Consider the following 16829-nt stretch of genomic DNA (forward strand, 5'->3'; position numbering starts at 1 on the left):
TAAATTTTGGTTCTGTCACTTTTGCCCCTAAATCTGTTTCATTTATTCTTGGTATCTGAGCTTTCTTAAAACACAAAACAAACCAAAAACCTCCACTATCTTGGATTCAGTAATCATGGTGGGGGTGGGTAAGTTACTTTGTTTCAGGCCTGGGGCTGTTTTTTAAAAAGCCACTTTATTGAAGTAAGATAGATATGTAAAAAGTTGTACTTAATGTATACAACTCACTGAATTAGGGGTTAAGTGTTTATCCATGAAAGCATCACCACCATCAAGACTGTAAACATATCCATCACCTCCCAAAGTCTCTTCTCTACTTCTTTAAGATTTACTTGTGGTAAGAGCATTTCATATAAGATCTACCCTGTTGGCAAATTTTTAGTGTACAGTACAGCACTGTTAGCTATTTTTGTCATAGGTTCTTTTCAGAAAAACTAGCTGTGGCTAGCATCCCTTTTGCATGTAATCACTTTGTGGGATAGTGGATGACTGCAAGTTAAGCGTTCACAAGCTGTAGAGTCTACTTTTGAGTACTCTTCAGACCTTAGGAGAAAGCCTTCTGCTGGGAACGAAGTGGGTACCCAGGAACAAAATGGAGTTTGGTAAAGATACGAGGTTTCTTGGGCTGATAGAAACAGCAACTAAAAAGTACAACACAGGTTATCACAGAGTGATCAGATGCATGGTCTAATAGTTACATCAATAGAAAAATTCACTCAAGTGCCCTTTGGTAGACAGTCTTTCTGGAGGAGATAAAGGAGGATAACATCTTTATATACTGAACAGCCTGTGAATAAATACTTGATCCATTTCCTCAGAAAGTAACAATATCTCTTACTTCTAGTAGCAGCAGGAATTCATTGCCTTGTTTTGGGTAGATTATTTCCCAATTCTGTCTTCAGAGAGTTAGCTATTAAAAAATACTTAACCATCAGTTTTTTTCAGGTGACTGAAGTGGGGCCATTAGTGTTCATAACAAAATACTGTCTTTGGGCTTCCACGTGTTCACAGGGTACCCCTTCCCAGAATTGCTACTCAGTTGTCTGAAAAAGGCTCTTGTTCATCCTGCTTTGGCAAAGAGATATTACCTGTTTGAAAACAGTAACAAGAAAGAATGTTAAAGCTGAATCTGCTTCCAAACTGGTTGTACTGAGCTAACTTATCACTTGGTTTGTCATGAAGAATAAGCAATGCAGATAAGTGTAGTTTCTGTTCTGTTTTTCTGAGGGTCTGAAAGAACAACAGTTGTAACTTGAAGCCTAGTAAGTGCATGCTTTTCAGTAAGGAGCAGAGACAGTTGCCAGTTACATGCATATGGGAGTGGAAGGAAAGACTAGTGATTGTGAATTCACTTTGTCTCAAGAAGTCTGACACAGAATTCTTTTTGGAGCAGCATATATGATGAATGGAGAGGTCTGCTAAAATAGTGACAACTATCAGATTCTGAGAGAGATTATAAAATCTTTTTTTCTCTTCAGTTAATTTGAGGTGGTTTAGTGAATCAAAGGTATGATTAAGAGCTGAGTCCACAATTTTCTAAGCTTGCTTTCTCATTCTTGCTTCAAGCAAAGCTTTCCTTTAATTGGCTGGTCTTGATTAAAGAGAGAACCCCTGAGCTGGGGGACTGATGTTTGTCTCTGAGGCTAGTTAGAATGGTTCTCTGAGATGATCTCCTGAACCTGTAACCCGCACTTGGAAAACTATCTACCTGAGCACTTAAGTTCGTCCCATTCCCAAACATTCAGAAAGGTGCGGCAGTTCTGAAGACCCATCTGTCTGCTGAGCAGATTAAAAAGTTCAACCCAACCAAGATTCTGGATTTTAGTATTAGCCCAGAGTCATTTTTAAGTTTTCATTTAAAATAGTCACAGTAAATTTTAAAGATGCAAATTTCAACAACAAGGTTGCAAACTGATGGCTCACAGGATGCATATGGCTTGCAGGTATGTTTCATTTACATGGTATTTTATTTTATTTTATTTTATTTTATTTTATTTTATTTTATTTTTTTTTTGGTATTTTATTTTTTTAAAAAATCTTGGAATTAGTTCCCATACTTAAAATTTGGGAACTAACATACACACATACATGAAAATGCCGTATGTCCAGGTTCTCAGGGAAAATGGGCTCCTGGTACTGTCTGGCACGGAATGAGAAGCAGTTGCGCCTTTATGCAGAGCTTGAGCTTCAGATTTGATACCATGTACACACACCTCCCCGCCCCAGTCCCCATTTTGCTCATTCCTATTACAGACTGGCCCTTAGGGGTGAATGTGACCCCTACGCTCTACTGCCACCTAACTTTTTTTTTTCCCCACTGTTAATTTATGTGGGGTTTTTCATTCCACTTTTATTGGGATAGAATCGACACACAACATTATCTAAGTTCTACAACACAATGATTTTATATATAGATATAATACATATATATATTATATATATCAAGATGATTACCAGAACAAGAGTATTTAATACCTATCATCTCACATTAGTTTTGTGCTTGTGATAAGAACTTTTAAGATCTACTCTCTTAGCAACTTTCAAGTACAGAATACAGTATTATTAAGTATAATCATTCCACTGTATGTTGAAGTTTGTACCTTTTGACCACCTTCACCTAATTCCCACTCTATACTTCTTAAAGTACTTTCATGTAGCAAATTTGGACCTCACAGCTCCCTCTATATTCTTAGTTCACTGAGGGACAATCTGTTAACCCACTTTGGGGAACACATACCTGGGGGGGCCACAAAATACTCCTCCACAACTTGATGGGCATTTTGTAGTAGTTCTTCGGCACAGTTGCCTTCTACCACACTGTCAGATCTCAAGTACAGACATCTACAAAACCAGAAGCTCAAGGTTACCTTCTCAGAGAAAATAGGCTTCTATGGCATGGGTGAAGAGGGTTGAGAATGGGAGGAAACAGCAGCATATTCTTAAGGTATGGTCACTACTCAAAGATGGAGGAGCGCATGGTTAGTAGTTGACCAAATAACTATTGGCAATTTATAGATTCTCAACCACTCAGTGAGGTAAGTGGTAATCATTCCTCAGAACTGATACATTCAATAAATATTCCTGTATCATTACTATGGGTAAGCTGCATTTGGTGGATACTGGTAAGGCAATTACAAGGTTTTAAGTCTAATAGGTAAGCAAAGCTTGCCAAGGGAGTAGAAAGGGGGCACCTAAACCAGCCTGGGTAAGGAACAGGTAATCAGAATAGGTGATGTCACTGCTAAAGGACGGGTAAGAAACTGCTGCATAGAAGTGGACTTCCAGGCAGGTGAAGAAACTTGCTCAAGAGTGGCTATAAGTGACTTAGATATTAGGTCCCAAGTGACAGGACTGGAATCAGCACAGTTCTTACACCCCAAAGATGAGCTGTTTTTCACTGCAGCCACCTTCATGGTCATGGGGGTGCCTGCCCTTGCACAGCTGAAGAATATTTCACTGTTCTCTGGGCCTACTGGCTTCATTAAAGTGTCCAGATGGCAAACCAGTGAAACCAAACAGGAGTTGAACATATCAGTGGGGCTTCACTGCTGTTTCAAGGCTTAAAAGTGCAAAAAAAAAAAGGCTGAGCCTGCTTTCAGATATTTGAGCTGAAAAATGAGCAGTCTCCTCAGTCACTGATATAGAGTAGCCAAGCTCTTTCTGCTTTGAGCCAGACATAGACTGAGGGCTAAACCTAATGGGACAAAAGGGCAAGGATGAACATCCAGGCAATGGCTGCAGAGGGTGAAGTTGTCATGGTTAAGATTCTCTTAGGAAAGGACTTTTTTCTGTTTCTTCTGTGGCACCCACCCTAGGGCCAGACACAATAAGCACTCATGATACGGACTGTAGAGAGCTGCAGTCTATTCCAAGATAGACTCTGTGGCCTTGGACAAGTATGGATCTTTCCAGACCTTAACTTTCTTGCCAAAAAAGCAAAGGTTGCATTTAATTTTTTTCCCCTAACCATATAGAGGCTTAAAGATTTTATTTATTTATTTAAAGATTTTATTTATTTATTTATTTGTCAGAGAGGAGCGAGAGCGAGCACAGGCAGACAGAGTGGCAGGCAGAGGCAGAGGGAGAAGCAGGCTCCCTGCCAAGCAAGGAGCCTGATGTGGGACTCAATCCCACGACGCTGGGATCATGACCTGAGCTGAAGGTAGCTGCTTAACCAACTGAGCCATCCAGGCGTCCCAATAAATTCAAATCTTAAGACCATACACAGCACATGTACAAGCTACTTATCCTCTCCATGTACCTGTTCTCTTATTTGTGGAATGCTTCACAGAACTGCTGGGAAGATGAAATGTTAAAGATCTGATAATTGGGTCTGTGTTCTCAATGCAGTAAGAGGTGGGTGTGCTGATCAGCCCCTCTTCCTCTCAGGGTGAGCGTACCTGGGCACACCTCAGTCCCCAGGCCTCATTCAGAGTATACCTCTGCCCTTAACCTGCTGGGATCACGCGTTACCTGCCTAGCCCCTAGTTACCTGCCTAGCCCCTAGCGGAGGCTGCTAACTGTTCCTGGGCACTTGGAGTTTGATGAAGTGAGACTCTACTACCACCAATAGGTGGTTAGAAGCTATTGCTTCTCCACAGTAGATGTAATAGCAATTGATTTATTCACTCATTGGACAGTCGGTTTCCTGTTTAATGTTTCCAGAAAAAATTCACTCCTTAAAATACCACACATTTTCACCTAATTACTGTTTATGATGGAGTTGTTTCCAGAAGAAATCAACACCTTCCTATTTTCATAATCATAGGCTGCTGAACTCAGGGTCTCTGTGAGGGTGGCACATCAATTGTTCATTTGGCAAGTTCCTTAACTTTTTCTTTCCCTTTTTTTTTTTTTTAAAGATTTATCTATTTGTCGGAGAAAGAGCACAAGCAGGGGAAATGGCAGGCAGAGAGAGAGGGAGAAGCAGGCTCCCAGCTGCGCAGAGAGCCCAATGCAGGACTTGATCCCAGGACCGTGGGGTCATGACATGATCCAAGGCAGACATTTAACCAACTGAGCCACAAAGATGTCCTGCTTAACTTTTCTTGATCTCATAATCATGCATAAAACTCCCAAACAGGACCAGGTGCCTATCAATTACTGATTGACTAAATGTCTATCTCACTTCTCTTTCTCAGGGTTCTACAAGAGAACTGTAGCCCAAATACTATAGGACACCCATTTTGATAAAAAATCAACTGTGGGCTAAAATTAATTATATACTATCCTGGGCAGCACTAAAAAAGAATCACTTGAATCTTACGTGTTCTGGTTCAGATGAAATTCTGGTTGAGAAAGGCTCACAGACAAAGCACTTTAACCAGTAACTGTGGGAAATGCTAATAAAAAGTAATTTAATGGAAAGCACTACAGCAGCACTGGAGAAGAAATGCCTTTATTGGCCATTGGACTGACCAGACAGGAGTGCTCTGCTGCTGGTGTCAGGCTGCCAGGAGTCATTTTTTTCTGGGCACAATTGTTTCCATCATCTACAATCCTTTTCCCTCCTTCCTAATTAATTTCTAGTTTGATTTAGAATGGAATGAGAGTTAATCAATTTGGCTAAGAATTTTTGGTTCAGATAAGATCCTGAGGGACATCTGAAGCACTGAAGTATTTGGCTGCAGTCAGAGATGTCATCATCTGAGTCAGTCTCTCGAGATGGGAGAAAGAAAATAAAAGTTCTAGGGGTTAACTTTTTATTTTTTTAAAAAAGATTTTTATTTATTTATTTGACACACAGAGATCACCAGTAGGCAGAGAGGCAGGCAGAGAGAGAGGGGAAGTGGGCTCCCTGCTGAGCAGACAGCCCAATGTGGGACTCCATCCCAGGACCCTGAGATCATGACCTGAGCTGAAGACAGAGGCTTAACCCACTGAGCCACCCAGGCACCTAGGGGTTGACTTTTTAGATGGCATATCTAGAATAGTATTTGAGAGCTGAAGCTCTGAATTTCAAGTTCTGGATTCTCTTACTACACTGCGAAACCCTGGGGCATATTACACTAGCTTTCTGTGCCTCAGTTTCTTCATCTATAAAGGAGATACTAGGGTTTACCTTCCAGAGTTGTATGTGATAATTGAGACAACGCATATAAAATCTTAGCGCCTGGCACATAAGGACACGAAATGCTTTTTAACTAAAACCAAAGGTTAGGTATTAATATGCCAAGAGATTTCTTATAGCCAGTCAGTGCTTTTACACCTAGTGTGGCCTAGAACAGTTGAACACTTGTCTTAATTGGGTTCCATTTCAGACATTAGGCAATATGTTCAAAAAAACAGGTCCTGGGATCGAGCCCCACATCAGGCTCCCTGCTCAGCGAGAAGCCTGCTTCTCCCTCTCCACTCCCCCTGCTTGTGTTCCCTCTCTTGCTGTCTCTCTCTGTCAAATAAATAAAAATAAAATCTTTAAAAACAAAAAAGTCCTATAAGTGCTACATCTCTAAAATGGAATAATTAACTCAAACTGGTTTCCAGGTTGATGGCAAGACTGCAGATCACTGAATATGAAGTCACTATTCCAGCTACCAGATACAAATCTCTCTCCATCTTTTTCACAAACTCTTCCTTGAGTAATAGTTGCATTTCTTTATAGTTTCCCTCTACATGGTCTGGGAAGTTCTGTCTCCTCTTTGTGCTTCTATGTCCTCCTTTCCCAAAGATACTAATAAAGAACAGACAACGGGGGACCTCGGTAGCACAGTTGGCTAATTTTCTGACTTTTGGTTTCAGCTCAGGTAGTAATCTGAGTGTCATGAGATACAGGCCCCCACTGGGCTCTATGCTCAGTGCGGAGTCTGCTTGAGACAGTTGCTCCCTCTTGCTCTGGACTGCTTCTGTCTCTCAAAATCTTTAAAGAACATTCAACAGGGGCGCCTGGGTGGCTCAGTGGGATAAAGCCTCTGCCTTCGGCTTCCTCCTCTCTCTCTGCCTGCCTCTCTGCCTACTTGTGATCTCTGTCTGTCAAATAAATAAATAAAATCTTAAAAAAAAAAAACCCCATCAAGGGGGAGCCTGGGTGGCTCAGTTGGGTGTCTGCTCTTGGTTTCAGCTCAGATCATGATCGCAGGGTCCTGGGATCAAGCAGAGAATCAGGTTCCCTGCTCAGCGAGGAGCCTACTGATTTCCCTCCCTCTCTGATCCTTCCCCCACACACCACACTGCACTCTAAAATAAATAAATCTTTTTTAAAAAATCCCATCAAGAAAAGGGTAGGACAGAGTTGTAGACTGCCTCTGTCTTTATGAGCTACATACCCATTCACCCAAGAAACTGCAGTCCCAACCAGCAAACAAGTCTGCTTTTCAGAAAAGAGCATTTTCTTTAAAAATGTATTAAGATATAGCAAAATTTGGTAGAAGTGTGGAGAGACTGCATCCTTTTAGTATAATATTCACAAAATGCTTTGTCAAAGACCTGTCCCTCCCTATTACACTATACTATATCACTTCTTGTGTTATTACTCTGCTCCTTTAGGCATTTGTGTTTTGGCCCTCACTATAAGATGAAAAGTTAGAATTTTCCTCTGCATTTCCACTTTCTTTAAAACTATTATTACAGTTCCTTGCATGCTCTGAGAGAACAAAACAAAAGTTAATGGATATACCAGAATATGTCAAATAGAGGACACATTAAAGTACTGATAATCCCACACACAATGTTCTGAACTTTACCTTTTTCACTAAATACATCTTTTCATATCAGTATAGTTGCATTATTGCATTATCTTTTTTAAGATTTTATTTATTTATTTGACAGAGATCACAAGTAGGCAGAGAAGGAGGCAGAGAGAGGGAAAAGCAGGCTCCCTGCGGAGCAGAGAGCCCAAGGTGGGGCTCGATTCCAGGACCCTGGGATCATGACCTGAGCCGAAGGCAGAGGCTTTAACCCACTGAGCCACCCAGGCACGCCCCCCCACCCCGTTGCATTATTTTTAAACAACTGTCATTATTCCATTCCATGATGATGTATTTAGCCGTGAAGGCACTTAGGCTGTTTCTGTTTTTTGTTGCTCAGGGTTCAAAAAATGTTTTAAATTAAGTAAACTCTACCCCCAACTGGGGCTCAAACTCATGACCTGGAAATCAGAGCATGCTCTGCAGACAGAGCTGGCCAGGTGCCCCCTGTTGGGAACTTTTTGTTGTTTTTTGTTTTGTACTATAAACAGGTCTGGAAACCCTGAACACTGGTGCATACACATCTTGCTGCATTTTTACAGATGTTTCCACAGGAACCACTAGGTCAGAGGATATGTACAAGGCCATATTTTGGGACAGGAATCTAACAAGTAAGCAAGTCAAACAGGAGCTCACATTCTATTAACAAGAGACAGATCAACAAAAATAAGATAATCAATAAATTGGAGAAAATCCAACAGGATCAGGGGTTCGGTGATTGTTAAGGGAGAGGATATTTGGAGAGGCCTTACCGAGGAGATAACTACGACCTGCCAAGGAAATAGGCTGCCCAAGGAAAGGGGAATAGCAAATGCAAAGATTCTAGACAAGAAACAAATTTGCCATGTTGGAGAAATAGTAAGAAAGCTAATGTAGATGCAATAAAAAGAGCAGTACGCCCGAGCTACCGTAGGCAAGGAGTCTGAGAAGTAGGGCCTCAAAGGCAATGATTAGCAGTTCGGTCATGGTTCCTAGCTACACTGGAAGGCCTCGAGGACTTTACACGCCAGTGATAGGACCCATAATGAACAAAGGAAACCATAAAACTTAACGGGGTGACCGTGGACAAGTTCTTCCATCTCGCTAAAGCTCTTTTCCCTTCTGTGAAAGGACACACTAATGATCGCCACCTCAAATGTCTGCGAAGGCGCCACAGGCAAGGCTTCAGGGTGCGCAGCCGCGAGTGTTTACCTGTCCTCCAGTACTGATTCCATGGGCTCCACCCCGTCGGTGTCCACCGCGCGGAGCCGGTCGGCAAAGGCGATGGCTTTCTCCAACCGTGCCACGGCCTCTTGGCTGCCGAAGTCCACAAGCGCTAGACGCTCCAGGTGTTCGATCACCTCGGCCGTAACCCGGCCACTACCCTGGAGGAATGAGGCGGAGAACAGGGGTCACGGGTGGGGCCTGCTCCGCCACCCGCTTGACGCCCCCGGCCTTTACCTGAGGATCCGCCTTGGAGGTGAAGCCCCGGCGCCAGCCCAACCAGGACCGAAGGCCCAGCCTCGTCGCCAGGGGCCACATTTCTCTCTTCAGCCGCCGTAGAGCGTCTCCACGTAAAGCCGAGCGACGCACTCAAGAGTGACGACATCAGAGCGCGCCGCTACTGACGCCGCCGCCATGAATAGCGTAGGGGAGGCCTGCACCGACATGAAGCGCGAGTACGACCAGTGCTTCAATCGCTGGTTTGCCGAGAAGTTCCTCAAGGGGGACGGCTCCGGAGACCCGTGCACCGACCTCTTCAAGCGCTATCAGCAGTGTGTTCAGGTGAGCCCTTAGGTGGCCAGAGCCCTTTCGTGTCTACCCCCCTGGTTATCTCTGCGGTGTCCCCGGCCACACGGGTAGTAATTCGCGGAGGCTGGGATGGAAACGGTGAAGAAAAGCTTCAGTAAGGACAGTAGCAGGAGCTCTCTCCCCATTATCACCACCAAGGCCGCCCGGTATCTCTCTGAATGACAAAGTTAAATATTTTTACAATGTGTGTTACATTACAGAGCACAGGAATATTCTTTGGTTCATTTGGTGCTCGTCCTAAACTCGCAAAGTGCGCATAGTTGTTCGTATTTTATACATGGAATGTTCCCCAAATAGGAAGTTATTAGTTCATGTTCACCAGAATCGTTTCATTGATTTTTGCGGTGGTGCGCTATTTCACTATTAGTGTTGGGGGTTGAAGAGGGGTGTTAGAATCTGGCCTGTTAGACATGAGGATCTCATTTTGTTGTTGTTGTAATTCCTTCTTTGGCCTGTTAAATCTCTCAATCCGCTAGGAAATTTTCATTCTAGTTCAGTGAATGTGAAACTGCTTTGGATTTTAAGAACCTCAGTGGGCACAACATTCCAGTTAGTCAACTTAAATGATCCTCAGGGTAGTTGCAAGTTGCTATCTTTTTTTTTCTTTTTTTTTTTTTTTTTTAATGACAGAGAGAGATCACAAGTAGACGGAGAGGCAGGCAGAGAGAGAGAGAGGGAGAGGGAAGCAGGCTCCCTGCTGAGCAGAGAACCCCATACGGGGCTCGATCCCAGGACCCCGAGATCATGACCCAAGCCGAAGGCAGCGGCTTAACCCACTGAGCCACCCAGGTGCCCCGCAAGTTGCTATCTTTATCCCATTTATAGACAGGAAAGTGAGGCTTGCCCAAAGTCACATAGCCGCTGTCCTGGAACTCAGATTTGAATTTTGTTGTCTGTCATAACGGAGTGGAGATACTTTTTAAATTCCACATCTGAAACGTTGATGGTTCCTCACAACTCCTTTCCAGTCGCTCTCTGGTCTTACATCTAATTTCTCCATAATCGCACTCAGGTTAAAAAAAAAGTACAGGTCTTTAATCATGGTTGGGTGTTCTCTTGGTCTCTTGGTCCCATGTGATTTACTTTTGCACCATCATATTTACAAAATTTGGTCCTCAAGCTTCTTACAGACCTGTGTCATGTGTTTTCTCCTCCATCAGAAAGCAATAAAGGAGAAGGAGATTCCCATTGAAGGACTGGAATTTATGGGCCATAGCAAAGAAAAGCCTGAAAGCTCTTCTTGACCTTGACAGTCCCCTTGAAAATAGACTCCTCCAATCAGGAAATTGAGGACACTGGATTTCGTCAATTAAGGTTGTGAAAATAGCCACGGATTTGATGAGGAGTTTAGGAGGCAGTAGTCTTCTTTCCTCATTGATTTCCTCACTTGTAAAAGATGATGAACCATCACTCTTTGCTTTGAGATTTCTCACTTGCTCTGGCATCGTACATGAACTCCATGTGCTTAAACTGAATGATTGCTTGGGACTATGGTTGCGATACTTGGTCTGGGATCAGCTTTAAATATCCTTTTTTCATGTAAATACTGATAAACTTGTCAGGATGATCAGGGTTGCCTGACTTCTTGAGTTTTGCTGGGAAGGACATTAGGTACATTGGACTAGGGTTATTATTCATGGAAGCAATTTGTTAGGATCTCTCTTTCCTCTCAGGGAGCTAAGGCTCTGAAAAGGGATCCCAGCACAACGGTTTTAATCAATGCTTGGGAGCACGGTTTTACTTTTATAATAACTTTTAAGACTGCTCGTGGACTGAGTTAGTCAAAAGGAAGACAGCTTTAAGAGTTCCCTGCCTTAAGAAGAGATGTCGGATTTCTGATTAAGATGTGAAAGCTTGAAGAATGTTACAGTACACACCATTTCGGAACTCATAGTGTAGTTTAGGAATGAAGATTGTTGGAATAACAATGAAGGAAGATCTTAAATTGCCAAGATTTGCTTTTGCCAGCTTTTAGCCCAAGTCAATTAATTAAGCCATCCTGTATTATCATAAAACTGCCAAAATGCTGCATCTCGTTAAATGGGAGAAATTTGTCCTATTTGCTTTGTGTACCCACCCTGCCCTATAATGTCTGTAATCATGAAGATGGAATAAATTGTAATACTTAGTTTCATTATTTGCCCCTGGAGAACTCAGTGCACTTTACAGAAGAAGTATTATACTGCAACCTCACATATCCCATATATACACTGGAGAAAGTTTTGTTTTATAATTTAAAGGTGAAGCAAAAGTGAAAATTTATCTAAGGTCAATAGTGTGCTAAAACAATGAGAAACCTCACTGATTTCTAAAATTTATTTCCACAATAAGTTACACAACTTAATATGCTTCTGTACCTGCACACAAAATGTCAGGATCAGGTAAGCACTTAACACACTTTGAAATGTCAAGTAGTCACCAAAATTGCAGGTCTTGAGTAATCTGGTTCAATTATATATACCCAATATAGTATGAAACAACTTACAGAAAGTAGAAATTGTATTAGCCTCGCTCCAGTTTATGTGACTGCTTCATATTTAACACGACTAGTCCTGAATGTCATTTCAATACATTCTGCATTTATGTTTTGACTGGTTATGGTCTATGATAGAAGAATTATAAAAGTTACTTGAAGTCCAGCTGAAGGAGGCCAGGCAGCAAGCCAAAGTCAAGTCCCGAACTCAGACTCAGCAAAGTAAAACGGTTCTATGGAGACTTGGAAGCACAAGCACAGGCTGTGGTTAGATCACAAAATGGAAAAGATAGCAGGGATCCTTTTCTCCCTTACTGTAAAAGGCTTTCACACCCTGTGTTTCCATATGCCTCACCTTTGCAGTACCAGTATACTTTAAGTACTATGCAATGCCAAAACCTGGTAGCTTCTTGAATCTTATTACAAAACTGTCTGGTTGAGCCAAGCCAACCATGTTCTTTCATTGTAACTGCTACTGAGGGAATAATAAAGAGGGAGAGAAGACAGAGAATCTAGGGAGGCTCCACACAGCATGGGGCCTGATGCAGGTCTCAATCTCCCCACCTTGCAATCATGACCTCAGCCACAATCAAAAGTCAGACACTTAACCAACTAAGCCACCCAGGCGCCCAATTGTTCTTCATTCTATTTTGACTTTATAGTGACTTCATCTATCTCAGCTACTTCAAGGACTTTAAATTTTGAGAAGTTAAAATGCTCTATAAGGGTGACTTTGTTACTGTTATTATTATTTCTCCCTAATTCTTAATGCTATGGAGAGGTTTTAATTCTAGAAACAAATAAAGCTAATGCTATATGCAAAAATGTGTAAAACTGCCTTTATTTTATTTTTTCAAGATTTTATTTGTCAGAGAGAGAGAACACACAAGCAGGGAGAAGAGCAGGCAGAGGGAGAAGCACTCCCAGCTGAGCAGGGAGACTGATGCTGGACTCTGGTATCATGACCTGAGCCGAAAGCAGACCTTTCATCGACTGAACCACCCAGGACTCCCCATACTGCCTTTATTTCTCCAAAAGTTTCTGACCCTTCCAGTCTTCAAGGTGCTAAGAGATGACCCCAAGATGAGAACTTGATACTTGTGGAGACAATTATCTGACTACAGGGAATATTCTTCAGCAAATGCTGGTGGAATGGAATAAGAGAAAGTCAGGACAAAGACTAAGCACTTCCTCTGGAGAATCAAAAGATACCTCTTTGAGATGTAAACTGCCCCTCATTCTACTGGCCACTCAGTATCTTTGCCACCCAAAGTCTGTCAGGACCCAATCTTGATACTTAAATTAGTTCCACTTATAGTTGCTTTGCTTTCCCTACCCCACGTATAAGAAACCAAGGACAAGACTGTTACAAACACTGTGATCCAGAGGCCTGTACACAGGAGCCGTAAACCTTCATTACAGAAACAAAAATAATGCTGATTTCGGAGGAAAAACACCAAAAAATGCAACTCTCAGATCATTGACCAATCTAAGTTATTTATTTAAGCCATCTCCTGCCACAAGCAAAGGGATGGAAGATCAGTATACTGGTCATCATTTGATACATTAAGGAAGGTGAGCTTATGGTCCCATAGACTTTTCTGGTCCGTGTGCAGAGCCATGGTCCAAACCAGTGCTGTGGTCCCCACTGGGTGGTGGTCCAGGTTCTATTCATCTTCATAGCCGGTTGGAAGTGGATTCACGTGAGAGTTATGGAATAGAGTATGATTACCATCTCCCCAGGGAAAGGGCTGTGGAGTGAAGATGTCAATTAGGCAATTCCAGAAAAGAATTCAGAACAGCACTGCCATGAACTGCTTCAGATATCGGTAAGTGACAGACTATACATAAAAACAAAATGATACTCCTCCTCTCTCTCTGCCTGCTTCTCTGCCTACTTGTGATCTCTGTCAAAAACAAAAATGATAATTAGTCCTTTAACTATTGGGGTATTTCAACCTTCCCATAATTTATGGGAGCTCTTTTAACTTTCAGGAGAGCTTTTAAAGTAGACAACAGGAAAGGCAAACTCAAGTTCATTATTCATAAGCCTCTCTCTGGCACTGCAGTGTTTGTGGAAGTGTAATCTTCACATCATCCTATCTGTATGGTAGAGGTAAACAAGAGAAGATGCTTATTTAAATGTAGATTTGGGCTTCGTTCCAGATCTAAAACAAACCTCTGGATTGGAAACTGCAACCTACCCTCAATTTTTTGTATGCTGCCTTTGAAAAAACATTGCTCTAGGGCAGTGGTTTCCAAACCTGGATGATTTTGCCCCTCCAAGGACATGGGGCAATATTTAGAGACATCTGGGAGAGGGCATCCAGTGGGTAAAGGTCAAGGATGCTGTTAAATATCCTAGGACTCATAGGATAGCCCCTTGCCACAACAAGAATTATGCAGACCCAAATGTCAATAGTACTGAGGTTAAAAACTATGATTAAGTGGCTTCTGCATCTTTGTACAAGGGTGGGAGTGGGGCTCAGACTCAAAAATTCTTTCTGAATCTAAGAATCTAGCTTAAGTTTCTGTTAAGGCCAGTCCTATCTTGGCTAAATGATGTTATAGTTATTAAAGAGCCAGCAGGGCATCTTGTTAAGAATACTTACAAAAAGCAATGAAAAACAAATGATTACATCTACACCAATAGCAAAGGATAAAACAGTTGTGAAATAACTAGCAGAGGTAGGAATAGGAGAAGCTTTTAGTCTCTTCATCATGCAGCTAGTACCTGTCAGATGCCCAGGTCATAGAAGGGTGAATCACCTTCAGATTTTGCCGCTCTAAGGGAGATTCCCAAATCTCTAAGTCTCATACAAGGGACAACCTTTTCAGAAGAGTATGAGAAGGCAGAGGGCGGATGGGTCAGGAAAAAAAAAAAAAAAAATCTGAAGGGCACTTACTGTATGACCTTGAAAAAGATGATGTGACTCCCCCCAAGTCTGTTACATTTCCGTAAAACCGGAGAAAATAAAAATTTGTAAAAATTAAATGAAAAATTTCGCACGATTTTAGAGAATGAAGAACTTAGACTAGGCATTTGTAATAAAACGGGAATTGATGCTGGAAGAGGCTACAAAGGCCTACCTTGGACCTGATGCGGAGATGAGGGTAGGCGACGAACTCGGGTCTCTCATGCTCTCCATGTTGCGACTTCAGGAAGACATTCAGCATGCTCACAGCCACGCCGGGGAGCGCTACGAAGTAGGTGAGAGCCTTCCACATGCGTGCTGCAAAGGAGGCACAACCGCTCAGGCCTGATGGGGACCCCGTCCGGGTCTCACCCCGCCTCCCCCAAGACCTCAAGCCAAGGTCACAGTCCTGCCCCGCCTCGCTCGAGTGGGACTGAGGCCCGCCCCGCGAACCGCAGCTCCAGTACCTGAGCCCTCCTCGCCGTGGGCGCCACTGGACATGGGCCGCCCCAGCTGTGCCCCGGACCGACCTAGCAGCCCAGACAACCGCAACAGAGGAGACGCCGCCGCCGCCATTTTCAAGCTGGACAGCCTCAGCGCCGGAAGCGGAAGTAGAAATTGGGCTGGGGGCGGGACCACAACCTCAAAACCAAACTCCTACTGGGCGGATCCTTCCCACTCGCCTTAAGGCGAGGAGCGTGCGTACTCTCCTCCAGACGGTCGGAGTTCTAGTTAAAATCCCCAGAGCCACGCATCTCGAGGGAGCATGCGCTCTCCACCCACCGTGTGCACGCCCCTCTCCGCACAGTCCCCACCCCGGTGCGGCTAGGCGAGGCTAAGCGCGAAAGAGAGGTTTATTGGGGCGGGGCAAGCTGGCCTTCGGAAGTGCTGTCTCGGTTGGAGTCCGCGGACAGCAACTAACTGGAAGTTCTGAGCTCAGAACACCCCATCTAAAATGCCATTCCTGTTCCTCCCCGTTCTGTGACGCTGTTTTTCTTTGCACTTGACGTAATAATCGTCATCATTATTATGTCTGCCTCCCCTACTAGAATATAAACTCTTTGATGCTGGAGTGTTCCACAGCACCATTCCCAGAGTCTGAAATTGTACCTAGCACGGAGCAGGTACTCGGTACAAATGAATGAGTGAGTGAATGAATGAATGAATTAATGAAAACAACGGGAACCAGAAGGAGCCCTGGAATTGGTACCAGAAGATCTGGATATTAATCCTGCCTCAACATCTTTAACTTTCGGCTTTTTTCGTCACGTTAGCCTTCTCTTGAAATTCTGGAAACAAAAATTAGCATGTTTTGTCTCTTCAGTCCTCTTCCCCCAGTTCTTTTGTCTTTCTTCTCATCTAAAAATAGTTTTAATAATAAAATATGGGGGCACTTGGGTGGCTTAGTCGTTTAAGCGTCTGCCTCTGGCTCAGGTCATGATCCCAGTTTCCTGGGATTGAGTTCTGCATCTGGCTCCCAGCTCAGCAGGGAGTCTGCTTCTCCTTCTCCTTCAACCCCTCCCCCTTGCTTGTGCTGTCTCTCAAATAAATAAAATCTTTAAAAATTTTTAAAATTAAAATAATAATAATAATAGAGGAGAAGGCAATGTTATGACTGAGGTAGAGATTGGAGTGATGTGGCCACAAGACAAGCTAGAAGAGACACGGTATGGGTTTTCCCGAGAGGCCATTCAGAGGGAACATGGTCCTGCTAACACCTTGATTTTGGACTTCTAGCCTCCAGAACTATGAGAGAATAAATTTGAGGGTTTTTTGAAGCCCCCAAAAAAATTCATAAGAGAGGGGGCGCCTGGGTGGCTCAGTGGGTTAAGCTGCTGCCTTCGGCTCAGGTCATGATCTCAGAGTCCTGGGATCGAGTCCCGCATCGGGCTCTCTGCTCAGCGGGGAGCCTGCTTCCCTCTCTCTCTCTCTCTCTGCCAGCCTCTCTGCCTACCTGTGATCTCTCTC

At 43.2% G+C, this 16829-nt stretch overlaps 3 protein-coding genes across 3 annotated transcripts; 1 reads left to right on the plus strand and 2 right to left on the minus strand.

Moving 5' to 3' along the window:
• Positions 1-156: 156 nt before the first annotated feature.
• On the minus strand, positions 157-9222 carry GATC (glutamyl-tRNA amidotransferase subunit C). Its single transcript, XM_032309136.1, has 4 exons — positions 9123-9222; positions 8874-9046; positions 2738-2841; positions 157-1088 (listed from the first exon to the last, which is right to left on the minus strand). Exons 1-4 carry the CDS (start codon positions 9201-9203, stop codon positions 1036-1038), a joined length of 411 nt encoding a protein of 136 aa, XP_032165027.1. The 5' UTR covers positions 9204-9222; the 3' UTR covers positions 157-1035.
• Positions 9213-12780, plus strand: TRIAP1 (TP53 regulated inhibitor of apoptosis 1). The gene is made up of 2 exons (XM_032309140.1): positions 9213-9446; positions 10634-12780. The coding sequence occupies exons 1-2, from the start codon at positions 9300-9302 to the stop codon at positions 10715-10717; spliced, it is 231 nt and encodes a 76-aa protein (XP_032165031.1). The 5' UTR covers positions 9213-9299; the 3' UTR covers positions 10718-12780.
• Positions 12781-13423: 643 nt separating this feature from the next.
• On the minus strand, positions 13424-15481 carry LOC116571335 (cytochrome c oxidase subunit 6A1, mitochondrial). The gene is made up of 3 exons (XM_032309137.1): positions 15329-15481; positions 15037-15179; positions 13424-13697 (listed from the first exon to the last, which is right to left on the minus strand). The coding sequence occupies exons 1-3, from the start codon at positions 15435-15437 to the stop codon at positions 13614-13616; spliced, it is 336 nt and encodes a 111-aa protein (XP_032165028.1). The 5' UTR covers positions 15438-15481; the 3' UTR covers positions 13424-13613.
• Between the last annotated feature and the right edge of the window lie 1348 nt (positions 15482-16829).

This window comes from Mustela erminea, chromosome 13 (assembly GCF_009829155.1).
Source record: "Mustela erminea isolate mMusErm1 chromosome 13, mMusErm1.Pri, whole genome shotgun sequence".
Taxonomy (NCBI): Eukaryota; Metazoa; Chordata; class Mammalia; order Carnivora; family Mustelidae; genus Mustela; species Mustela erminea.

What these genes read in the sequence shown, in the direction of transcription:
- GATC (XM_032309136.1), bottom strand. Translation starts at nt 9,203, where the DNA reads ATGTGGCCCCTGGCGACGAGGCTGGGCCTTCGGTCCTGGTTGGGCTGG. An exon ending in CCTCCAAGGCGGATCCTCAG is followed by an intron (nt 9,047 to 9,122) that starts GTAAAGGCCGGG and finishes TCATTCCTCCAG; the next exon opens with GGTAGTGGCCGGGTTACGGC. An exon ending in GAATCAGTACTGGAGGACAG is followed by an intron (nt 2,842 to 8,873) that starts GTAAACACTCGC and finishes CTGGTTTTGTAG; the next exon opens with ATGTCTGTACTTGAGATCTG.
- TRIAP1 (XM_032309140.1), top strand. Translation starts at nt 9,300, where the DNA reads ATGAATAGCGTAGGGGAGGCCTGCACCGACATGAAGCGCGAGTACGAC. An exon ending in GCTATCAGCAGTGTGTTCAG is followed by an intron (nt 9,447 to 10,633) that starts GTGAGCCCTTAG and finishes CTCCTCCATCAG; the next exon opens with AAAGCAATAAAGGAGAAGGA.
- LOC116571335 (XM_032309137.1), bottom strand. Translation starts at nt 15,437, where the DNA reads ATGGCGGCGGCGGCGTCTCCTCTGTTGCGGTTGTCTGGGCTGCTAGGT. An exon ending in CCACGGCGAGGAGGGCTCAG is followed by an intron (nt 15,180 to 15,328) that starts GTACTGGAGCTG and finishes CCTCCTTTGCAG; the next exon opens with CACGCATGTGGAAGGCTCTC. An exon ending in ATCTCCGCATCAGGTCCAAG is followed by an intron (nt 13,698 to 15,036) that starts GTAGGCCTTTGT and finishes TTCACTCCACAG; the next exon opens with CCCTTTCCCTGGGGAGATGG.